Source organism: Eulemur rufifrons, chromosome 16 (genome assembly GCF_041146395.1).
Source record: "Eulemur rufifrons isolate Redbay chromosome 16, OSU_ERuf_1, whole genome shotgun sequence".
Classification (NCBI taxonomy): Eukaryota; Metazoa; Chordata; class Mammalia; order Primates; family Lemuridae; genus Eulemur; species Eulemur rufifrons.
Genome location: NC_090998.1, coordinates 60,486,794 through 60,513,584, shown reverse-complemented (window position 1 = coordinate 60,513,584; position 26,791 = coordinate 60,486,794). Strand labels below are relative to the sequence as shown.

At 34.6% G+C, this 26,791-nt stretch overlaps 1 protein-coding gene across 3 annotated transcripts in view; it reads right to left on the bottom strand.

The window, feature by feature from the left end:
• Positions 1–707: 707 nt before the first annotated feature.
• NAV3 (neuron navigator 3) overlaps positions 708–26,791 on the bottom strand; it is a 332,556-nt gene continuing 306,472 nt past the window's right edge. For 2 of the 3 annotated variants that reach the window (XM_069491594.1, XM_069491595.1), the window contains 9 exons: positions 24,636–24,731; positions 24,198–24,366; positions 22,816–23,051; positions 15,093–15,247; positions 13,782–13,853; positions 13,012–13,208; positions 11,958–12,076; positions 8,463–8,666; positions 708–3,336 (listed from right to left, as the gene is read on the bottom strand). In XM_069491594.1, the coding sequence (XP_069347695.1) occupies positions 3,217–3,336; positions 8,463–8,666; positions 11,958–12,076; positions 13,012–13,208; positions 13,782–13,853; positions 15,093–15,247; positions 22,816–23,051; positions 24,198–24,366; positions 24,636–24,731 (1,368 nt within the window). In that variant the 3' untranslated portion in view covers positions 708–3,216. The remainder of the gene's footprint in view (positions 3,337–8,462; positions 8,667–11,957; positions 12,077–13,011; positions 13,209–13,781; positions 13,854–15,092; positions 15,248–22,815; positions 23,052–24,197; positions 24,367–24,635; positions 24,732–26,791) is intronic. The other variant, XM_069491596.1, reaches the window with a different exon arrangement.

The following is a 26,791-nucleotide window of genomic DNA, read 5'->3' as shown; positions in this document are numbered from 1 at the left end:
ATATTTATTTGAATAAAATGAATTGTGGAAATTTCCTGTATCTCCCAAACTGAGTGAAGGAACAAATGTGCTGATTGTAATTCACTATGGATGACTGACCCATTTTAACTAATATTTTTTCTTTTTTTGCTCTACAACTATCCCAAATTGAAAGTTTTCCTGCTTTTAGAATTAAAACCCTACTTATACCATTCAAATATACACTCCAATTACTGAAGTTAAAGAGAAGCCCATGATACTTTGAAAGAAATTATAATTTTAAAAGGAATTCCTTTTTCTTTTTGTAATCTTCTGTTAAAAAAAAACAAAAAACTACCACCCAAAGAATTATTTTTTTTTTAATTTTTAGAGCTAAAAGGTCAAATGAAGATTTAATGAAATAAAAACAAAGAAGCATTTAATGAATTGGTCTAACTCAGTGTATATCAACATTTTAATTTATGTTAATTCTTATTTATCGTCAGCCATTTAGGAAGACTATTCAAGGTTTTCTAAAAATGTCCACTGAATAAATAAATTTCATTTTGAAAGATAAACCTATTGCCTTTACTTAGAAGCTTTCAGGCCTTTTCTATGATGTATATAAAATATAAATTACCACACATCCCTATTGATGGTATATTAATAGCAGAAGCAACATTTTAAAGCTTAACACTTCTTGGTGCATTATTGTTCAATTTTTTTCCATACACAGACACCACACTTTGTTGTCAATAAATAATTCCACTTTAATGGCAAAGTAATAATTTAGACAGATACAGGGTGCACATTTGCAAAAAAATATATGCAAGCTGGTTTACAAGCTAGAGGAACAATAAACCAATAGAAAATACATCATCCAGTTAAGTCCATTGACACCAAGTACTTATTGTTGGGGCTTTACAAAGACTACAAAAACTTTTCAGATGATTTATTTCACTGTTTCTGCCTATTTACATGATATGTTACATCAAAAATGTACAAAATATAAAATGTATACAGACAAATGTTTCACAAACTAGTTTAAGTTGTAAACTAGGTGGACCTACTGGGATGTATTGCAGGAAATTCTGTTTATGCTCATGTTTGGACTGCGTTTCTCAAAATGGCAGGGAAAGATTAGCAATTTTCTTAGATCACATATTATACAAGGGCAACTAGTCACTCATCCAGCTACATATATTGATGTTTCACAACAGATTTGATCCATGTTTGAGGCTTCAAAGTCAGGGTGACAATTCTATGTGCATAAATTCAGTTCGGATTTCCCTTAGGGCAATAGCACCGTGTAAGGACCTATACACTTAGTGACACTCTGAAAACTGCACAGATGTCTTGTGGTGGTGGTGGTGTTGTTGTTGTTTTATAGCAACTGACCCATGAGTGGTCACAGAGAGTAGCACCAATTACACGTCCTAAAAGTAACACATTTTCACATGCATAGAACAAGTCTACACCATGGCCTAGCCCTTGGGTTTGATAAACTTAAAATCTGTCCTCTGTGTGTGTTGGTAACTTCTCCAATGACTCTGATCAGTTTTCATGCACGCTCTTTAAAGCCTGCCAGGACAGATGTACTTTCAGACAGTTTTACTTATCCAAAAATATATTGGCTTCATGTACAGTTTTGAAGCATGCTCACTCTAGCACTGATAGCTCCTGCATAGTCATAACAACTGTAAATACAGGACAAACACACCAGATAATAACAGCTTTGAGGGTTTGCATTCTGTATTTGTTTGCAACGTACAGGAAATCTCAGCAAGTGAAACACCTCTTAACACCAACAGGATAAAATACAATTTTGTTTGTGTTTGTTTTGACTTGTGCAAGTTTTAAAAATTATTATTTACAATACCTACCCAGTAGACTGTGCAAATCTAACCTTCTTTTACAGTATAAACACTTCCTCTTCCACAGTGACTTTACTGCTTCAGTGTTCTTTAATGCTGAATTTCTCATGTACAACAATAGCAATCAAAACAACATGCGTCAAAACGAATTAAAAAAAAAAAAAAAGAATAGGGAAGGAAAGCCGAATAGTTGTGCTCATGCTGCATCTAGTGCTTCCAGCTCTGCTGGATAAAAATTCAAAACCTCCCGCCTTCTGAAACTCTTTCACTTCGAACTGGATAGAATTTCGCCACATGTCTCAGCTTTTAGGTGACGGTCAAAGAGGGTTTTTGGATTACTGGAATATTTTGGAGGATAGGCAAAGCAATCTATTCACAAGGTAAAAATACTGATCTTTCTCCTATCCATTTCTTCAAAAAAAAAAAAGAGAGAGAAAGATATATAGAGATGAGGCTACTGTTAACTGGTGTTGCTTGGTTGTAAATGAAAAGACAGTGGAAATTACCAATGGTTTAGGATTTAAACCAACTGTTAAACTGTTGTAGAAATCTGTTTTAAGGCAGTGATACAGCACCATAGGAAATGTTCCTTCTTTCACTGAAAAGGCTCAAACAAATAAAGCCCTAAAAAAGCCTTTTGTCAGTGTTGACTAATAATTGGTATAAAACTCTTGTTAAGGGAGTGGGCAGGTGGTTTAAAAAGACCACTGTGATAAAAACAATCTTATAAAACCTGTGACTCATATACTAAAAAGTTGGTGGAGCACATCATGAGAACATGGCAGTCAGAATTAAATTGGCACTTCTCCAGCTTGCCACAGTAGTGTTTTTCTGGTGGTTGCACAATTCCATTTGTGCTTATGGAGGACTGGCCTCTTGGATTCATTTTGGAACGGGGTGAGCGCACAACACAAACACTACTGGAGCCCTGTGCCCAGCACCACGTGGCACAAAGGAGGTTGGACAAGTTAGAAGAATGGACCTACCTGGGGAGAACAAACGGCCCCGCAGAGGAAACAAAAGGAAGGGACAAAAAAAGGTCTGCATTGTAAACTTTAAAGAGGAAAAAAAGAAGGTCCAGTTTGGCTAACCCATGTGCAATCTATTCAGTTGCCCTGTCATTAGGGTCGTTTCCAGTTGAGTAATGGAGCTTTCTATCACTCCATGAATATAAAAATGCTTAGAAATAAAATAAAGTTAAGCTTCCACTTCAATTTAGCATCTTGGCGGTTCAGACTTAATTCTGCTGCCTCCTTGGAGACCACGACTCTGGGTCAGGGCCCTTGACAGGGTGCTTTTATACTGGCAGTGGTTTAGTGAAAATACCTTTCTTTTCAAACATTTTTTAAAACCATAGTCCTTTCCCCCTAACTTTTTTCGCCCTTTAGAGGGTAGATTCAAGAGACGAATCCAAAATGTCTTCACGGTGGCTGGTGCTTTCGCTGTCGCAGCTTTGTGTGCCCGAGTAATTGGCTGCTTCTTGGAGTTTCATTAGCATATTCATCTGAAGAAAGAAAACAGAGACACTGATGTAGGCAATGATGCATTGAGTAAGCCAGCCCCATAAAAAGCAAGGACCTGAGCCACACTGAAGAACCATCTCATCCCATTCCAGCGAAATGGGAAAATAATTTTAGATTTTTCACTCATTGCCTCTGGCTCCTACACTATTTCCCTCAAATATGACTATAACACCAAACCATAAGGACAAAACAGGGCTTGTGGATAACTCTTTTATTTGGGGTTGTGAATGAATACTGCTCCAGCAGGGAGACTGGAAAGGAAACTGTATCACAGCTGGACATCTGGGTTCATTGCTGGAGAGTACGCCAAGCTGCCCAGCTTCTTGGCTGGGAGAGGCAGAAAGCACTGAATGGCAACTGAAAGTCGTGAATGTTCATCCACACAGAGGCGCACACGCAGGCACACGCACACAGTCCCTTGAGAGAAGGAGGGCATGGAGTGGAATGAAGCCAGCTGCTGCACGCAAACACACCATCTGCTGTTTAGGAGCTGACCTCGAGAGGAGGTGACTGAATGAAGCGGACCATGAGCATCTGAAGAGGGAGAAGGAAAGAATCACTGTCAAGTTTTGTTGTTGAATTTCTGGCTAGAATATGATTGATCTATCACTGAAAACAAAAACCACCTTCTGGAACAATAGCGGCTGTCTCAATTTCCCAGGCTTATGGGAGAATGGTAATGTTTGTTCTAGTAAGAGGGGCATATGTGAGAAAGCACCTGGGGAGAAAGACAGCCAGAATTGCTATGCATTATAAAATAAAAAGCAGCGAATTGCTTGGAGTTTGATAGATCTAGAGTTCCACTGTTAGAGATCGAAGCTGAAAAAAAAAAAAAAGATTGTCTGAAAGCAAATTGTGGATAAACCGTTTAACGATTTTAGAAAGCACAGAAAAATTGATGCATTATCTTCATGAGGGTAGTGGACTTGTTTTTCTTATCAAGGTTTTCTGTAAGTTGTAATAATTTTTATATTGCCTAATGCATACTAATTTTATTATTTGATGAAGTATTCAAAGTTGATCTTTTGTTTTCCAACTTAGAGTAATAGAAAGGAGAAATCTAAAAAAGGATTTCCTGGTCATATGTTATGCTATCATGTTTGTGTGCTCAGTGTAAAATGAGTGTTCAATCAATGCTTGTAAAATAAATGATAAACTGGAAATCAACAACTTCAGCAAGAATGTTTTTCTGACAGGCTATACATGTAGTATACTTTGAAGTTATTTTAATAGTCTTCAGCATAATATTTTTAACCAATTTTCAGTCTAACTCTCTGAATGTACAGCTACATTAGTATATAAAATAAAAGTAGTTGGTAATAACCTCTCAAACCCAGTAAGCCAAAAAGCCAAATGTCTCCATCAACAGTTTTTTCTCTCCCTTCTATGTCTCTTCTCTCTCCCTCTTTTTTCTCTCTCCATCTCTCTCTCTTTCTCCATCTCTCTCTCTCTCTCCCAAACATACCCCTACTTTCACGTATATTCCCTCCCTCCTTTGTTTTGTCACTAATCCATCCCCATTAGTAGCTGGCTATATGTTCAATTATTTGGGTGAAGCTGATTTATATGACAGAACTGTGTTTTTTGAGCACCCTCCTGATTTACAAAGAGTAGAAACAGTTAATGATGTCTGTTTTAAAAGACATGATTGTATCTCAGTCACAAGTATTTGAAAATACTTGAATGCTGAATGTTGTAAAAGTTTTATTGTATAATAATAGTATTATTAAAGTCTTAAGTTTTGAACATGGTGCCATATAGTAAATATGTTCTATTAGAATAAGTTCCAAATCTCAGATTCCTAATAAATATGTACAATAGGATTTACTTTGCCTTCTCATAGTGTTACTTTGTGAATTCAAATCAAATGAGATTACAGAGGGATGTAAGGTTATGCATGATTCATTCATCATTGTGATAGATCATCATCCTCTACAAAAGTATTTCTCTCCTCTCTTCTTCCCTGTTTCTTCCTCATTTGCATTGCTATGACTTGGATATAGTTTGTCCCTGCCAAAATTCATGTTGAAATTTCATCTCCACTGTGGCAGTGTTGGGAGATGGGACCTACTAGAAAGTATCTGGGTCATGGGGGTAGATTCCTTATGATTAGGTTAATGCCCTCCCAGTGGCGGGGAGTGAGTTCTCACTCTGACAAGAATGGATTAGTTCTCTCACAAGAGCAGGTTGTTAAAGAGTCTGACTTCCTCTCTTACCATGTGATCTCTCTGCACACTCCTCCTGCTCCTCTTCTGCTTTCCATCATGAGTTGAAGCAGCATGAGGTCCTCACCAAATGCAGCTGCATAATCCTGGACTTTCCAGCCACCAGAATCATGAGCCAAATGAACCTCTTTTCTTTATAAATTATCCACCTTCAGGTACTATGTTATAGCAACACTAAATGGACTAAGACATCCATAATCATAAATACAGTGTCTATCATTTTTAACACCTTGGTTAGGTCCTTATCATATCTGACACTTACAGATCTGCTAGTCTCCCAGCTTCCATCCTCTCTCCTTCAATCTGTCCTCTACTCTGTTATGAAAATGATCTTTAGAAATTGCAAATCTAACTAGGTAAGTCACAGCTCAAAAAGCTCTGGTGGCTCTCCATTCTCTATGTGACAAAGTTTTAACTTACTGTAAAGATAAACAAGACTCGGCATGATCTTGCAATTGTATACTTCTGTAGCTTTAATTCCTCCCACCAATTTGTATATAGTTTCCCAACCTCATCATTTTTATTATACTGTCCTATAATGTTTCACATGCTGTTTCCTTAAGTTTAGATATTCTCCCTCCAACCATATGATGAGCTGCTATTCATCCTTCAAGACCCAGCTCAAGCATCTCCCCTGTGAAGCTTCTTATAAATCGCTTCCTCAGTACACCCACAACTTTACCTAGCATTTACCTCTATCATTATTTTACCGTAGTTTATATAGGTAGACATATCTCTCCACTACTGGACTGTGACCTTCTTGAGATCAGAAATGATATCTTATCTACCTCCTGATAACTAGTTCTTAGCACTAAGTACATACTTATTAACCTTTAGATCACTGTTAATGATGAATACACATTGCATTTTTAAAACAATGAGACATATATCAAAAATTCATATCCTTGTTCAGACTCAAAACCAGATTTCTGACACAAAATTGTGGATCTTGGCTGGGCGCGGTGGCTCACGCCTGTAATCCTAGCACTCTGGGAGGCCGAGGTGGGCGGATCGTTTGAGCTCAGGAGTTCGAGACCAGCCTGAGCAAGAGTGAGACCCCATCTCTACTAAATATAGAAAGAAATTATGTGGACAGCTAAAAATATATATAGAAAAAATTAGCCGGGCATGGTGGTGCATGCCTGTAGTCCCAGCTACTCGGGAGGCTGAGACAGGAGGATCGCTTGAGCTCAGGAGTTTGAGGTTGCTGTGAGCTAGGCTAACGCCACGGCACTCACTCTAGCCTGGGCAACAGAGTGAGACTCTGTCTCAAAAAAAAAAAAAAAAAAAAAAAAAAAAAAAAAAAAATTGTGGATCTTGTTGCTAGGATTTCTGATTTATATTGGACTGCAAACATTTTGCCTTATATCAGCAATTATAGAAATACACAGTAATAAAAGAAGATGGAGAATATTCATTTTCTTAGGAGAATATGCCTGGTGCAAATAATTATTTTTCAATGATATCTTTTTCCATTCAGCATGCAAGATATCATCACCCCTTGTTTCTTAAGATGTTCAGTAGAGCAGAAGAGTAGGAACTAGGAATTTTCCAGCCCAATTCTCATGTCAGAATGGGAAATCCTGGATCTCTTTCCCCTACTTGAAGAAAAGAGCATTCAGAACCAGGTGCTTAATGAGGTTAGCTGACCTGGACTGTGGGAAATGGGAGAGTTGCATGCTGTACAGACTAACACTGAAAACAAACCCCATAAATGTCTCTCCTTATCTGAAACAGACATAGTGTACCAAAATTGCAGTGGTAGGACTGGAATTTATAAAAAAATGCAGATTAAATAATCCATACTTGAATTCTAAAGCTTATCTTTATCAAATTTTAACCAATCTATCAGCAATTATTTAGTGTATGCTCACAATTATGCTGGATTCAAACCTGGATTTCACCGCCACTGTTGATTTCTAACTATGTATAAATATCATTTAAAGGGCCAGATACCATGTTATAAAAATATGTATGGGCCCTTAAAGAATTTATAACTTCAATCAGAAATCTTAAACAGGGAATCCCTGGACTCTAGGTAGGTCTATGTGTATACTTCTGTGACTTTATGGAAATCTTAAAATAGCATGGAAAATTTCCCATGTGTGTGCATTTGCTGGGGAGAGGATCTTGGAAGTTTATCAGATTTCCCACATGTAACTCCAAAAATGTTAGAATTATCAGCTGAGATGATGATGTGTATGTTTCAAGGTTGTTGATACAAGAGTATGCCATAAAATATCAAGTCATTTTATGTCCTTGGGTATAGTCATAGATTATGATTTTTAATCATTTCCTTTTTGAGTTCGCTTGTTTGAAGTAACAAATGGCTTTTATTTCAGTATCATTTTTCTGTATTGGTTGTACAAGTTCGATAATCTCTTTAGTCATAGAATGGTGAGCTAACAAACACATTACATTTAATACCAGTATATAGAAAGTAATCTATGAAAATAAAAAATAGATTAAAATAGTCTTTTTTTCTAGTAATACCATGTATTTAATATTTTCAGAATATTCATACTTTGAAGTTTTATAGATGTTTATTCAAATTATTCTAGTATTTTAAAAAGTAAATAAAGAATAACTTCCTTTTGATTTCCAAGTCAGCTTATCTTTCTCTACTGTAAGCAACAAAAGACTAATTTTAACTTTAGTCAGGCTAATAGATGTATGTAAATATTCTTTAATTCTCCAAGTGTACACACGAGTTGGGTTTTCATTTTAAGAACTTCATTCAACGAAAGCAGGCCAAAAGTAATAGTTAAAATTGTCCCAAATATTGCCTAGGATAACTAATGTCTTTGATACAAATGACTAAATAGAATGACCTCACACTATAATGAAGATTATATAAGAAGAATCAAACATCAGTTTCTTACCAGGGGATCCCCTTCGGTGTCAGTTTGTGGAATGTGCTTTGAGGTTGTGGCTTCCTTTGCAGATGTGCAGCCCTCAAACCCAACATCTTCTGGTCGCAACTGCAGCAATGCTGGGCTCTCCTGAGGCAGAGCTGATGAGTTCCATGGGTATGTGTCAAGCACCCACTTTGAGGGATCTTCCCACGGCGTGCGTTTTCCATACATCTAAAAGTTGACCACATAGTTAGCACATATAACAGGCATTTCTATTCAGTAAAAAAGGTAACTATTAATTAAATTTCATTTTGTACATTGAGTTCATATGGGACTTTCAAGGGAATTAAGTATATGTACACAATTTACCAGACTTTAAACATGTATCTCTTTAAATAGCTTGCTTTAAACTTCAAGGCTACACAAAATAAAGTTGAATATCTGGAATCAGCATTTGGAGGAGAATATAAGGAAGGTTTGCCATAAATGCATGTAGAAATGACTTCCCACATTTATCTTTATTAGTAATTTCACAACCCAAGAGAAAGCTCAAGGTTGAAATTAAAAGCTCCGGTTATGGAGGACTGGAAAAAAAATCATGCTTCACATTAAAGAGAGTTCTCTACTAAAGTACATTTTGGAAAGATGATAAATAAAAGAAAAGAGACTTATTTATCTCTGCCTAATACACTTGTACTCCAACTTTCTTTGAGAGTAAGGATACTTTCTCTGATAACCATTTTCCTCTGATCAACTTCCTCTCATAATCCCCTTGCTTCCTGTAAAAACTCTTTTTAGCTGGTTATGTATAAGGCCACTAGTAAAAGAAGAGAAAAAAATAGGAAAAATCGTGCATCAACTTCGCAAGAACTTGTATGGAGGCAAAGAGCCCAGTAACAAAGAGACGATATAGCCTAGTGAAAGTACTGGCAGTGCATTAGAGGAAAGAAGATGAATCCAAGAGACATTAAACATTTTTAAGCTGGAAGGAAAGCTGAAACTAAACTAGAAAAGGAACACTGAAGAGAAAGAGGTTAATGAGACCCTGTAGAAAGTAGAAAACCAGAAGCAGCACACAAAGAAAAGCTAAAATTAAGAGAAGAGGACAGTAACATGGGCACAGTAGTTCCTTAATGTAATTCCCCTATCCCCTTAACCTGCTCTACCAAGAACAATCCTGATCACCAGATGACAAACTTTGGTTTGTTGGCAGATGGGTGTTCTGCATGGTTTGTTTTGGTTCAGTGAGACAAAATCAAAATGGTGGACACTGACATCATGAAAACTTCAGGGACTGTCTTGAAATTTTCTTTTGAGCTTCCTTTAGAGAGGTTTTAAGAAGATTTTCAGCCTTGCCTAACAAAAGGAACAGAGTCTAGGTACTGACATCTGTACATTTCCTTAGGAGATGTAGAGGAGGTAGAGGTGGCAATCATTAGATTTTTTTTCTATTATACTTCTCTTGTTTTGAGCAGAAGTTTTCTGTCAGTTAGAAACCTCCTTTTTAGAAGATGTAAAATATAGCTTGCTGTACACCTTAAACTAATTGAAGGAAAAATGTGTCATTCTTAGAAGGCTTAATTATATTAAAAGAATTTGAGTCTAGTATCAACTGATTCCAGGCTTTTAAAGAACCATCCAGGACAGCAAAATTGGAAGTGAACAATGAAAATCTACATGGGCCCCCAACTCTGTATTTCTGAGTGAAATAGATATTATAGAATAAGAATTGAAAGAAGAGAAATTTAAACATTCAGAATGAGCTGAGTTGATTGCTGATATGTCAGGAAATAGAATCACTAGAATAAAAATCAAAATCCATTGTATCACTAGCATCTTTTCCAACTAGAACATCTGGCAGAGAGCGTTCCCCATATGGTTCCTCATCGAAGAATCAGCCTTCATCTCAAAAGAAATTGTTTTTATTCTTCTTGACTCAGAGTTTCATCTTTGCTGCAAGGCTTTGTTTCTCCACCTCTTCCTCCAATTCAAGGTTCTTTGCTGCCAATAAATCCAAGGGGTTGGTTTGTGGCATATATGATTCCTTTGCTTCCTGTTCCTTCAGAAGGCATGTGTGAATCACCCCAGAAATATTTTCTGCTGATGGACTTTTCTGGTCCAGCACAGTCTTCAATAGCAATGAGAACTGTCTACCAACCTAATGTTGTCATTTTTTTCCCCTCCCATATGCTGGAGTCACCCCTTTCCTATACCCCGTACATCACAGTTGACTCATCTTTCACACTAACCTACTACTAAACATCCTGAACCACAGCAAGGAACCTGAGACATTTTTTCTCTCTTTTCAAAAATAGTTTTCAAGTATCTCTCAGTTTTAGTTTGGGAAACTGTTATTGCTTAAGTAAATATACTTCAACCCAAATGGAAGCTTTATAGAATTATAATTCTCAGAATAGTGTTTTATAAATAATATTGATTTAAATATGGAAAAAAAGAACCCATTCACCTTTTAAAAATAATATCTAAGGAAGCTAAACATTTTTAGTATTATCATTTTGGGGTTTTTAGATAGCTTCCTTTTCTTTCAATATATCAGCAAGAATATATGAAATAAGAATTTCATATATAAAGATTAGGTAATAGTTTATTAATATCAAGATTATATCTGGAGAATAATTCATTTAAATATTAACTTTAAAATTATAATTTCTAGAATATTGCAAATGAATATTTATAAAATTATTTTTTGGTGTAAATGATCAAAATTGAGAGACCAACTTTTATCCTAGGCAGCATGATAGTTTTAGAAGAATCCTAAAACATGATATAATTGAAAAATAAAAACCATTGGTATAATCTTTTATTTTGTTGGAGCCACCTGGTAGGGCTAAATTGGCTCATATCTTTACAAACATGAGACTGGGTTATTTAAATACGGAGTCAATAGCACTCTTTAGGATATTAGCTTTATCTCTGAAGATTCAGAGCATCCTCATAATATTCATCATATTCAGTAGAAATATCATGATTGCTCTAAATACCACCATTCCATTCTATTGGATGAAGAGAACATGATAGTAAAAGGGAGCAAAAGAACAGAAAGCAGATGACAAATTTTTTAGATAGTAAAATAAATACAACACAGCATTGTAGATGACAGAATGTGGAAAACATGAACTATATCTTAATTCTCTTAGCAGTTGTGAAAACCAGAAACAGAGATGCCTAAGCAAAAACTGCCTAAACCTTGGCTGAGTTATTGAAAAGGAAAGAGGATTCTTCCAAAATAATGTGAGTGATTATGTTATACTCATCATAAATAGTTTCCTAATTCCACAATTTCATGAAATTTCAAATCCAATTTAAGGAAATACCAAGACTGATGGAACAGGGACAATATATTTTGTTGAAGAAAAAGGGTTTTCTTATTAGTGATATACTTTCACCCTTAAATTAAAAATAAAGAGAGGGGCTGAAATGAAATGAATTTTTTTTTACTTTTAAAAGAATGCTCTTTTTTGCTTTGTTATGTAATACAGTAATGAAAATTGAATACTATACCTGAAGACCTTCTCTTACTGCCTCCAGAATATAAGGTACCAAAGAATAGTTCCAGAGATCCATGAACCACACTCTAGAACCTTCTACATCCATGGGGCAAGGAAGGAAAAGTCGGGGACCTAAGAAAAAACAAATAACAAAAAATTTTTCAGAGCATTCTATTTAATAATCTAGACACATATTTTGACATCATTTTGGAGGAGTTAATGTATTTCTTCCAAGATTCTTAGAGAGTTATAATCTTGGACAGTTTGATTATTATTAAAGTAAGTTTACTGAAGACCCAATCTTCTGGGTTCTCCTTTCATTTGTAATAAAATATTTATCTAAAGCACAATATTTTAGAGTTAGCAGAAATCATAAAGATCATAATCCAGTCAACCTGGATTTTACAACAAAGCTGTGCTAAAATGAACTGCCAAACATAAAATATGTCATTATTTGTAGAACTGAGACTTAGCATTGGTATTCTGATCCCAGTGTAGAATTATTCTTTCTAATCTCCACTGTGTCTGTAGTTAAGTAAATTTTTATGAACCATAACAATGGTAAAGGGATTCTGTACATGCAATTTAAGAAAGAATACAGATGTACACATTTATGCCAACTAAAAAGAAATAATTCAAACAGTTTTGTCTTCATGAAAAATATAAAACACCTAAATTATCTATAAGACACATAAGTTATCTCCAACTAAAATCTCTCACAACTATACTTGATATGAGTTATTAGCTAAAATTTGTTTTTAGCAATAAAAGTACCTTAAACAGATACTATTTCCAGTGGCTATCTGACTTTTAGATATTTGTCCATATTGAACTTATTTGATCTCAGTAACATTTTAGTGAACCATAATTGTCAGATAAAATGAATCTCATTGGAGATATAAAGCTAAGAAGAAAGCAAACTTTCAGAAGAGAAAAAAAGGAACTTAAATCTTTGGGAGCTTGAAAAAAGTTTAGCTTTGCTTGTTATTTTCTACCATCCAATCTGGCCATCTTTACCACGTACTCTTAGTTCCTGGAAAATGGCATATTGTAATTTTGGAACTCACCAATAGTAACGTCAGAAGAACTGTGTGTTTCCAAAAAACTGTTGAGATGATGCCACGTCTTAGGAATCCAATCTATTATTTTGACTAGGTCATTATTGCGTATGTTCCTTTCAATTTCTATCTCTATCAGTTTTCTTCGAAGGTATCTGCCCAAAAAGCCTTTCACTGGTTCTGTGTGATTTGCACATAATACCCACCTACAAAAAAATAATAATAATTCAGAAATTTTTATATAAATTAAAATTTAAGTCCATCATATTTTTCCAACATAAAGTAATAATGTTCCTGTTTCAATTGGTGGCCACATTTTAATGATCAAAGGGGTTAGGAAGTCTATTAGCATCAGAACTATAATGTAGCTAACTCCACTTTTTGAGCTAAAAAGGAGCTCATGTGCGTCAGAAGTGCGTGGGAGTCTACATGCTGAACACTCTTCTGTAGGAAAATCACAAATCCTGAAATAGGAACTCTCTTCACATTTCTCACACTTAGAAGGAAAGTGCTCTACTTTAGCCGGGGACATGGTGAGCAGAAAAAACATTTCCTTTTCTTTTTTTTAAAGAAACACTTCTGATTACAGGTTGAGGATCACAAAATGTTTGTTTGAGAAAGAGTTCCAGAAAAAGTGAGAATTATTTTCACACCACAGGTCACCACTGGCAGGATTTGTCAACGTACAAACAGAAAAACCACCACCAAAGACAGACTGAAACAACACACACACACACACACACACACACATACACACACGGGCTTCAACTTATCTTTACCTGAAATTGTGATGCAGCTCTAGATTTGGTGATGAAGAAACTCCCTGATTCATTGTTCCAATAATATATGGACTAGGAAATGTAAATAGAAAATTTAGATATACTGGAGATAAAAGTAATTAATCCATTAAAATTATCTTATAAACTATTAAGATAAAGATAGATTATTCCATTTTAACACTAGTTTTTAAAGACTAGTGTTGTTTACTAGGGTAATTTTGTAATGTTAAGTTGGAGAATGACAAAAATCATTGGACTGGAAATGAATACTAGGGTTCTAATTTCAGCTCTGCCATTGAGGCAAGGTATTTTCTGTCTCTGAGCCCACATTAGAGTAAAGAATAAAGTGTTTAGACAGAATAATCACAATGGTCTTGCCCCATTCTAACATATTATAACTCTTATGCTATAAAATTCATTACTTACTACTATTTTAATATTTTATAGTTATGTTAAAGATTATTAATAACATGGGAGGATTTGTATTCTTCTTTTAATCTTTATTTTATGCTGATGTATAACTTTTTTATCTCTAAATCAGAGATAATTAGGATATTTGTCACATTAAAACTAATATCATTTATGTTGATGTTCTTATATGTCCTTTCTTTAGAGGCCATGCTACGCTCTATTTCTAAGTGTGTTTTCAGATTTTTTTATACCCCACGTAACCTTTTATTTTATTGTATATAGTTGAAATCAACTCACTAATGGATAGAATTATATATAAATGTATTAAATTTATCTATATAGAAATGTTGAATTTAAACTTTGATATGGACTGAGAATGAAACCAGAGCTCTAAAGTCTCCATATAGTTCTTAAGTTTTCTGATTCAAACTATTCCATCTTTGATAATTGTCTCCCAGACATTCAGAATGTCTGTAGATGCTAGCATTATCAAGGAAGTATGTTTCCATAAAAGTGCCTGAGACATAGTTGTTGAATGAATGAATAAATATTCTAAGGAACACACATGGATGCTTTGGAAATATGGTATTATATTAATAAGAGTTTCTCAAATTAATGGTATCCACTGTAAGCCTAAAAATAATAATTATGTGAGATAATACATATATTAATTAGCTAGATTTAATCATTCCACAGTGTATATTTGCTTTAAAACATCATGTTGTAGTACACAGTAAATACACACAATTTTATCAATTTAAAAAAAGGAATGAAAATAAAAAAGTAAAATAAATTTTAAAGACTAAAAAATAAACAAAATACATAAAAGTACAAAAAGCAAATTTGAAAAAAATCACTATTTTTTCATATTTGATTATTCAAAATATTTGACAAGCATACCATTTGTTGTATTTACAATTGAGGAAACCATTGAAGATATCACTCAGAGAGCCCACATGATGAAGATTATCAAGAATTATTACAACTGGAAGCTCCACACTATTATTATCAGCACTGCACTGTTCAGCCAGGTTAGCTAGATACTGCTGCAATTCCTTTTCAAAAATAAAACAAAGACATTGATGATACATTTATACCAATGGCAAGCAATCACTATTTTAGGAATAGTACATTCTGTCTTCCATCCAGTTTCTTTCATTGATGGTCACAGTAGATCATTCTATTCATATAAAATCTTATTCTACAAAGCAAAAATCATATCATGCTGAGAGAATAAAATTTTTAAAGAAAAGAGAGAAAAGGGAAAGCAAAATGAGAAGAGCCAGTACCACACACCTGCAGCAAATATAAAACTATAAACATGAGGGCATATTTCTCAGTGTTTTTTTTTTTTCCCCAAAAGAAAAATCAAAATGAGTTCTGGATATGAACTCTTATGATAAATAATACATATTGAGATTTCATTCTTAGTTTTTGTATTTCAGTAATAAAAGTGGATTTTAGTAAACCTTAATATTTCCAGTACAGACTAAGTGCAGAATGGCACCTTTCAGTTTCCACTAATATTTTTAACATGTTATTTCCAATCCATTTCGATGCAGTGTATCTACACATGCAGCCACAGGTCTCTGGTAAAAGTGTGGTTAATTATTTATTTATAATCTGCATGCAACTGATGTGATTTTACATCAAGAAAAATTTTTTTATATTTCACTGGATTATTTAACATTAGCATTTAGCATTTCTTGAGGTTTTGGTATTTTATAGGTATTATTCCTAATAGCTTTTAATCTAAATATGATAACCAGTTCGCTGATTGACTGCTCTCACAGATGGGTAGGCCAGGAACATAATTAGGTTTCTTAGAATTATCCTAATCAGTAAGAGCATTTCCATAATATTTGCATATTTACAATGACATTTTCAATTTGCAAATTTTGCTCAGGGTTAAAAACAATTCCATGATCCCAATTTCTGGCAGCCAGGTAAGTATGTGAACTACTCACTCTAGATGCAGCCTTTCTGTCTGTAATACCACTGTAGAACTAAAAGTAGAAGGAGATAAAAGAGTGGCCAGGGTTTTGAGGCACTTAGTGATATTCATTTAAGTTCAAATATAAAATTTATTCGAGAACTAAAGTACTACTTGTTTTATACTGAGCTAATCACATAGAATAAATCTTGCCTAAATCACAGAATACCAACAAATATGTGTAAAAGTGGTGAATAGTCTGGAGAATTTCATTTACCTTAAAAGAAAAAATGAAATTTATATCATTAATCTAGCTATATTAAGTCATTCATTCACTTATAAGATATTCACTGTCTATCTACCATGTTCATAGTCTCAGACCAAGTCCTAGGGTATACAAAAATAAGGAAGCATTATTCCTGCTATCATGGAATTCAAATAAATTTAATATTTATTATTAACTGCACTAAGTACTTCTCTGGACATGGGGGTTAAAAAGCGTAATCAGACTATCTTGCCCTGTGGGCTCTAAGAGTTGTCACATGAGAGACTGAAATTTAAATATGATAAATGATTTCAATATAGTATAAGTGTATTACAAGCTACAAGAGGTCAAGGGAAAAGATTCCACCTAGCGGATGGGTGTCAAGGACAGTTTTCTGGATGAGGTATACTGGAGCCTGGGGAAGGTGGCAGGCACACACATAAATAATGAACTTATAAAATGCAATATGAAACATTTCATGAAAGAGGTTAAAGGAGGCATGTGGTCTGTAAGAGAAAGAGGGATTAATTCAACCTGGGGATCTTGATGGGCTTCTTTAGGAGGTGGCATTTGAGATGAATCTTGAATAATGAGTAGAATTTCAACAATTATGCAGTTTTTCATTCAACACACCTTAATCAGCATTTAGTATGTGCCAGGTACTCTGGCACCAAGGATGCAGGGATAAAACGTAATTTCTATATTCCAGGAACTTAAGAGTTGATAAGCAGAGAAGCAGGTCAACAAGTAAATCATAATACAGTGTGATAAGTGAAATGCACAAAACACTATAGGGAGATTTAAGAGAGGCCCAGCCCACCTTAAGGTTCAGAGAACAGTAGGATACAGTGAAGACAAACTACTGAAGTATAAAGAATAAAAAGGGAATGTTGGAAAGTATGAATGTATGATGTGTTTCAGGAAATAAGTGTTCTGTTGTTGCAGAAGAATATGGTACACATCAGGGGTGGTGGCGATGAAAGAGAAAAAAGAAAAAAATTTGAATCCATGTGCAGGAAGTTAGATTTTATTATAAAAACAAGTGTGAACCATCAAGATGTTTGTGTGCATTTTTGTTTTCAGTAGGGGAGAACGATTCAAGGAAACAGAAACGTGAAGGGCATCATGATTAATTAGAAAAGGAAAAAGCACTTAAGAAGCTTATTACCTTCTTGGAATAAAAGGTTAGGCATTTTACATATAAAACTATAACTCACAGTTGAAAATACATTACTTAAAAAAAGTATAGATTGAGGATTTTGTTTACAGCATGTAAATATTACTTGTAGCTTCTGGAAAAGGTTTTATGGTGGCAATATTATTTGCCATTAATCATTTATTGTTAGGATTGTAAAACTTTGATGCTTAAAAATAGGAGAAGAGCTTTCCAAACAGAGTAAGAATTATAATCAAAGTCACAAACATAAAATGATAATATCCATACAGGAAAAAACTGGTAATATGTATTTTGTGGAAGTAAGTGGCAGTAAATAAATTGGAAAGGAAAGTTTTCAACTTTAAGTGATGGTAAGATCACTGGACTTCTCCTGTTGGCAATGAAAAAACATTGACTGTCCTGGGAATCTGAGTAAAATAGTCAGAATCTGATTTAACATGTGGTAAGCATATTGAGAATGAAGAAGAGAGATTAGCCAAGAGAATATTGAAATTATCGAAGCCAAGAGATACTAAGAGACTGAACAGGGAACAGTGTGGTATTTTTGATCTAGTGCAGAAAGCAGTAAGAAAACATCGAAGGATTTTAATGTGATCAGATTTAATTATGTAAGGATATTCTTCTTTCCATGAGGTGAATGATAAATCCAGGGAAAGAGAGAAAGGAAATTTAACAGAGATTGTGAATCAAGCAGCTAGAAAATAATCATAGAAGTCCAAGAGATAAAGGGTGTTAATTTGGGGTACACGGTGGTTGTGGCGAAGAAGAATGGAAGAGGATGGACTTATGGTAGTTTTTCATAGCTGAAATAATCATTTCTAAACATGTGTATTTAGCAGCTAAATAGACACATATCTGTAAGTTAACAGAAAGCTTACAAGTTTGGGAGAGTGGGCATGGCTAACAGTGCTCAACTGGAGTCAACCATACAAGTCAACACAAGTCGAAGTCATGGGACTCATCTAAAGGAGAATAGAGTGAGAGAGAACAGAATATTGCGGAATATTTTCATTTACTGGTAAGTGAAGGAAGAGCAGTGAGCAAAAGAGAGAACTTCCCAGAGAAGAAACTTACCAGGGTGAGAAGGAACTTAACGGGGGTAGGAAAGAAACGAGGAGAGAATGATAAAAATGAAAGAAAGAAGAATTTCCAAAAAGAGGAGATCATCCTATCGAAAAGCAAGAGAGAGAGGGACAGAGAAAGAGAGAGTGCAGAAGAAATGAATTTCATAATTAGGAGATCACTGGGTGATTTATAAACAAGCAGGGCCATTAGATTCTACTGTGGCTCTCTTTTGTCTTGAGAGGGTAGTGGGTTCCTTAGGAATCTGATGAAAGCTATGCACCAGATATAAAAGTAGACATACAGAAAGAATTTTTTCATATAACTTAAGAGTTTTACACAGACCCCCTTGAAATAACTTCACAATCCCCACTCTAGCTTGATGGAGATGAAATTTTAGATTGATGTAGCATTAAAAGATGCTTCGATTTATCAGCATTAGAAGTTTTATTTCCAGATCTAGTGAGGTAGGAAAAAACAGGCACATCTACCAGATGGACACTGACAGTGAGATGAGTTCCATACTTTGAAAACATGGACAGAATGCTGCAGTTACATAAAAACAGCTGATCATTGCTTTCTCTGATTTTGACTCTAAACACACTAAAAATGAATCTGCCAGGTCCAGGTTTCTGATCTGTTCCCACCTAACATTCCAAGTGGCTTCCGCTGGCCACATCTCCTTTACAAATCCATCTTCAGCCTTCCGGGCCTCCTATATCAAATGTCACAAAGTGTAATTGTTTATGTGTACCGCTCTCAATCAAAATATTCCAGCTGGCAGCTTGAGGGAGGGCTTGAAGTGTGGGAAGAGGAACAGAATGTAAAATGCAGAGGTACCAAAAACATGAAGAGATTTTTTTCATTTGATGGGCTTATTTGAATTTTTTTTTTTTTTTTGAATCAGTAAGTGCTTTTTGGATTTGTCTCATCAGTGCTATCTATGGCATAGCATAAAACGTCAGCAATTGCACATCTCCATTTTTTCAGGGAAAGGGTTTATTATTTCGTGCCTCATTGGCATTTTACTTTGGTAAATCTATACTGTTAACGGCTATCCCTAACCCAATATCAACCTGTCATCCCCTCTTTCTTAACATCATACTCACTTACCCTCACTTCCACCACCCAAGGAAACTGTGGCTTTTTTGTCAATTTGGCAAGAAGAGGCCAAATTCTCTGACAGTGACTCTGTATTCAGCATTACTGATAGCATTCATATATATTCCAACCACAAAGAATGACATAAAGAAAAAGCATTTTTTAGTTATGTTTGTGCTTTCTTAGGAAAAATGCCAAGTGATTTGTCCATTGGTTTCTTCCTATTACTGTTTTCTAGCATCATTAGTTCTGTTCAAACACTCTTGGCAATGCTTTTTTTTTCATTATTTTGCGATAACAAAAATCGAAGTAACCTAATGATGGCACAAATGATTTTCCTCTGAAAAAGCAAAAAATAAGAGTGTTGGAAACATTTAATCAGAAAAAGTTAAAATGAAACTCATATAACATTATTAAGAACATCTCTAAACACTAAACTTAAATAAAAATGCATATAAAATGGATTTTAGGGAGAGGTATATTTTATAATTAATGGAAATTACCTACTTTGTGTTAGCATGTCAAGCTACACTCTAATGAAGTTCAATCTTTAAGTCAAAACTTGATTTTAAGTGATCCTCAACTTTACCAAAATGCCTGGGTCTCCTCTAATAAATCTATTTTACCCTTGTTTTCTAACTACTTTATTTTTGTCCCATAAAAGAAGGAACTTGTAAGAGTTCTCTCATATCAACATTGAGGAAAAGCCAGAGCAGACATAGAGGATGACTAAGAGACCTCAAAAAGCCTTTCATGTGTTTGGCTGGAAAAAAAAATTGTTTTAAAGGGCTTTTATATAAAGATATGAAGAGACACAGAATTCACCGGAGGCATTAAACCTGTCAGCTGAAGCAAACAAACAATTGTGCTCTTCCTACTTGTGTTCAGAGGAGTCACATATTCTTCTACCTCTCAGGTTCCATGTCTCTCTTTAGCTGAAAGGACAATGGGTGGTTCGACCCCAATTTAAACAGTGCTGACTTCCAGTGAAATATTCAGACTCTATGTGCTATATTTATTTAACTTTAAGAGATCCCATTGTATTAATACTTTATATACATCACTGTTTTGGTCAGTGTTCAGGAATTAATGAACTACCTTATAAAGTACTATTTGTTCATTAAGCTATATGTCTGGTTTATTTCAAGAATCAAATAGGTTTGGGTTGCTTTGGGAAGTCATGTTTAGTCCTAAAAATCTCCAGACTTCAGGTTTCTGAGAGACTGGGTTGATTTAGAACACCTACCCAGGTTATCTTACTTATTTCAGAATATTATGGGGGGTACAAATGTTTTGGTTACATAAATTGCTTTTGTACCATTTGAGTCAAAGTTATGTGTGCCCATGCCCCCGACGGTGTACATTGTACATGTTAGGTGTGAATTTACCCAGACCCTTCACCCCCCTCCCACCTGCTTGATTTCTGATGTATTGATGGGCACTTGGGTTGTTTTCACATCTTTGCAATTGGGAATGGTGCTGCTATAAACATTCGAGGGCAGGTGTCTTTTTTATAGGATGTCTTTTTTTCCTTTTGGTATATACCTGGTAGTGGGGTTGCTGTATCAAATGGTAGTTCTACTTTTAATTCTTTAAGGTATCTCCACACCACTTTCTATAGAGGTTGTATTACTTTGCAGTCCCACCAGCAGTGTATGAGTGCTCCTATTTCTCTACATCATGCCAACATTTGTTGTTTTGGGACTTTTTGAATAAAATCCATTCTCAGGTAGAAGACTGAAACAGGATCTGCACCTCTCACCACCTACAAAAATCAATTCACGATGGATAACAGACTTAAACCTAGGGCATGAAACCACAAGAATTTTAGAATAAAATGTTGGAAAAACTTTTATAGACATCAGCCTAGGCAAAGAATTTATGTAGAAGATCCTAAAAGCAATCATGGCAACAACAAAAATAACTAAATGGGACCTGATCAAATTAAAAATCTTCTACACAGGCAAAGAAACAATCATTAGAGCAAACAGAACTCACAGAGTGGGAGAAAATATTTGCATGCTATATATCTGATAAAGAGCTGATAACCAGAATCTATATAAAAAAAAAAAAAAAACTCAAGCAAATCAGCAAGAAAAAAATCAAACAACTCCACTAAAATGTAGGCAAAAGACATGAACAGAAACTTTTCAAAAGAAGATAGACTAATGGCCAAAAAACACCGGAAAAAATGCTCAACGTCTCTAATAATCAGGGAAATGTAAATTAGGTTATCTTTAAAAAAATAATTTGACCCAGTATCACTGGGATTCCTTCAAGTTATTGCTTGTAACAGTTGCAGTTTTCCCAGAGAAACAACTTACGCTACATTAATTCAGACTTTAAAAAATAATTACAGGTAAAACTAGTTTAGAGTTAGAAATATGTTAGCCATCAACTATTTGCTGTTTTCAATTCTTTATTTTACTTAGAATGTAAGAAAATATTGGCTAGTTTTTATAACCTATTTAATATCTGAGTGTGTTCAGGCTGATAACTATAGAAATTAGACCTTACTTTACGGTGAAATGGAACAATGTTCAGTTTTCTAAGGTTCCTAAACAGAAATCCTATAGAAATGTGACAAATTGCTGTTCCTAGAATTTCCTCCTGGAATATTCTAATTATTCCCAAATTCCCATTACTGCAGCATCCAACTTAATTCTTACTTATCTATTGATAATAGGACCTGAACCAAGTATTGCTCTTTCATCAAATTTTGATTCCTCCCGGAAGAGCTGTTCTTTCCTCTTGCTTCCCTAGTACTGTGCATAGACCTCTTTCTACTCCAATACTTCCTAAATGATGTCTAAGGGAAATCAGGCAATAGGGCTCTGTCATTTTATTTATATACTTCTGTGTATTTCCAAGCCTGTGCAGTCCTGATAATTGAATGTTATTGAAAATGGCAATCTTGTTCAAATTCATGAAACAGAGTTTGGTCATCTGCCACATTAGAGTTTTAGTCAAAGAGATGGATATTTTTTCCATGTGCAACATAGAAGTCTCACATAATCCTAAAACTTGATTGCTTAGGATGCTTATGGATAAACATCAGCTGTTCTCTTAGGATTCTTTGACTTACCTTACTTGACTTGTGGTCCACATTAAAAGTGGCAATTGCATCCTCTGTTGTTTTCCTCCCAGATTTGGTTATTACATATTCAGCAAGTTTGTTTGCTAAATAGGTCTTTCCAGTACCACTTGGTCCCGAGAGTATAATTCTGTGATGCTCCATCAACAAGTTAAAGTACCTTTGGGTAATTGGTTTAGGAATCAGCGTATCAAAAACAAAACTGTCCAAACTGTTTTCTTCTACCCCTGAAGGAAGAAACAAAGGGAATAGCATGCCTTAGTGTCCTACATAAGCTAGAATTTAACAGAGCTTTATTAGTCATATGAATGCCGTCCTTACAAAATAATTTCCTCCATATTTCTATTCCACAAACATGTGTTGCCACTTTAAGAAAGAAAACATATTAATAATAAGGCAGAAAACATATCAGTGAACATCCAAACAAAAGCAAGCTGTTTCCTTTTGTTTAGGCTTCCCTTCCCAGTTTAAGTCATGTTTTTCACTTATGTTTCCAGAAATGGAAGCATTATAAACTCTATCATAAAATCTTCCTTACCTTTGAATATCATTAAGTATGTTAAGAATAAATGTAAGGATTACGTACACTCATATATACATGAGCCTGTATGTTCTTCCTTTTTCTTACTCTTTCCCATCTCTTTATTCCCTTCTGTCTCTCATGACACATTCCAGATGTACAAGCACTTAAGCTTTTGAAGAATATAAATTGTGATGTTTGGGAAGGAATTAAGAAGGTAGCAACAGTGTCTCCTTTTACTAACCCAAGTACTTTAATAATAAAATCAAATATTGACAAATTTCTCTATTAACTCACAGTTTATATAGATGTATTCTCATTCTTTAACATAAACAAACAAGGAATTATGGAGACAAATATACTTCAGATATTATATTAGCCTATAATTAATCACATCATTCAAAGCAAAGAATTTCTTATCCTTGATCCTTAACGTCTCTATTCTTAATGGGTATTTACTGGGTATACATATTTTAAAATCAATCAAATATATAGTAATTAATATATTACTTTAGAATACATAATAATTTTTTGAAATCCTCATGTAATGCAAGATGATAATGGAGAAAATCTAGAAATTTAAAATTCCCTAAATTACTTCTTTTTGGTGAATCTTCAAAATTACATTCCAAGTTTCACATCCCAGAACTCAAAGAATTTAATTTCCTTGGATTTTAGTGGTTTCAGTAGGATTGTAGTATTTTAAAAAATTAACATGGCTCATTTCATACCAAAACTATCAAAGCGGTTAGCACAGTTTTCCAATAGGAAAATTTGAGGCCAACTGCAAATAAAGGGGGGGAGGAATGGTAAAAAAATTATACTTGTGCTTTCATTTCATTTTTATTTTTACCTTTCAAGTTCACAGTGATGATGTTATTATCTCCAACAAGGTATCCACAAGGCAGCAGTTCAGGCACTTCTAGGTTATGGGATCTAATTAAGTCTCCTATACAGTAGCTAGCAATGCAGTCCGAGCTCAGACCAAGGCTAGCGGAAGTATCAATTCGGAACACATATTCCTAAAATGGTACACACAAAAAAAGTAAAGTCAAAACAGAGGTTCAACTCATCTATAACAAATACAAACTCATGGGAATATAAAACTAGGTGTCAATTTTAAAAATGTTTAACATAAGAAGCGTCAATATCAAACACCACAAAGGGAGAAAGCTTTCCTTATTTGAAATTTGAGGAGATGAAAAGCAGATGTGTCTACACACTAGTGAAGTAAAGCTGCTAGAAAGAAACACATTTGAAAATTAATGTCAGCATATCTTGCACAACTTACCTTAAAGAGACGTCTAATTACACTATCTAAGACATCCCACTTGGTTTTTCCACTAACACCAATGGACCCTATCAAATACGTCTGGGACTTCTGATCCTAAATAAAAACAAATAAAGTCAGATAAAATCCAACTGTACATTTTTTTAATTAGCACATTTTATATCAAAAACTATTAATGTAGTTGGAGATTAAGATCAAAATACTTACTAAGCCTATGAGTTCAAACACACCTGGTGGGTTACAGAATATAAAACACATCCCAGCAAACCAACCAAACAAAAAAACAAAGTAACAGCAATAGCAACAGCAACAAGAAAGAAAGAGATGACATGAAGCTCTATGTCAAGGAAAACTGATTCATGACCTATTCAGTAGAAGGGAAAGGGGAATGGGACCTCAGAGAATAGTCTTGCATTTTAATGCAGTGAGGGGACATTCTGGAATAGAAGCGGCTTGGTAGAAGGGAAATATTCAGAGAGAGAATAGAACTATATCATATGAATCCTAGAACTTCACCTTACTATTTTGTGATCTTATCTTTGATAAGTCCATAATTCAGTTTTTTTATTTATTAATTTTAATCTAAAATCCAATTTAGCTTTAAGAAATAAATTATCCATGACAATATGGCATTTGCATATTTACAAAGCAGGTCCCATTTTGAATTAATGAGAAAATTCATGATTTAAAAGAACTTGCCAGAGAAACCTACAGGACTCATTTTATCAAGCAAATAATTCTTTTATAATACAAATAATGGTCCCAAATCTTTCTTTCAGGATGGGATTTTGAGTAATTTCTGCATATATTAGGAAAGTAAACAATTCAGGATTTGTAGTCTAACTGGAGCCTCTTTTATGATGACTGGAAATAATTACATGAAATACTGATTATGATACCAGTAGACATATAGTTGACATATTACAATCCTGGTTCTAGTCACTAAGTATGTGATCATTAAGGGGTAGTAGAATAATCACTGAGTCAAGTGTTGGAAGATGTGAATTCTACACAACACTTAGCAGTTAATTAAGAAATATGACCTTCTTAAACCACTTAGCTGGTTCATAGCCTTGATTTCTTTATTTGTAATATTTAACCCTCTAAGGGTAAATGATTATCACCGTTATTGAGGTATAACCTGAGTTCGAAGCCAATAGCTTTTTCAGAATAAGTTGAGAAATTAACGGCTGATGATTGTGATGATTTCTTTTTACTATTGTTATGGTCTGAATATTTATGCCCCCAGCCCCTACCTGCCCAGATTCATATGATGAAGCCCTAACTTCCAGTATGATGGTATTTAAAGATGGGGCCTTTGGGAGGAAGGGTCAGATTAGATCATGAGGGTGGGGCCTTCCTGATGGGATTAGTGGCGTTAGAGTGGCCTCTCTCTCTCTCTCTCTATCCACAAACACTGAGGTAAGGCTGTGTGAGGCGGAGCTAGAAATCCACCAACTCGAGGATAGAGCCCTCATCAGAACTAAATTGGCCAGCATTTTGATCTTGGACTTGTCAGCTTACAGAATTGTGAGAAAATAAATTTCTGTTGTTTAAGCCACCCAATCTATGTTATTTTGTTATGGCAGCCCAAGCAGACTAAGACAACTACTTTCCTGGAAGCTTTTTTAGGAAAAATGTTCAAAGACATTATCTTTTAGAATTATTCTGAAAAGTAAAACTTGTTCTAGTGTGTTTATAAAGCAGTCAAAATGTACATTTATACAATTCTTTATAAGTACCTGCTTTTAAATTAGAGTTAGTTTAGGTTTCACTGAGACTATTACAGTCTCACATATAAAGACCCCCTTGGGAAAAGTAGGCACCAATCTGCAGCTCAAGCAGAAAGTGTGTGGCATTGGAATCCTTGGACCATTGGCTCAATGTAAAGAATCATAAGTTCTCTCTCACTTTTCAAACTTAAGTACTGAAATCATTTTAAAATCTAAAAGAAATTTTGTTTATGTTGATGGAAAAAAATTTAGATACCTACAAATTTATATTCTTGGCCTCTGAAGTGAAAATCCAACTTAATTTCTTTTGCTTGCTATAAGAAAGGGTAGAGTTAGAATGACATTGCCAATTTGAAGGCAATGTTTGATCGCAAAAAAATTAAAATACTTGGCTGATCACCTAGGACCTTGCTTAAAAATGAT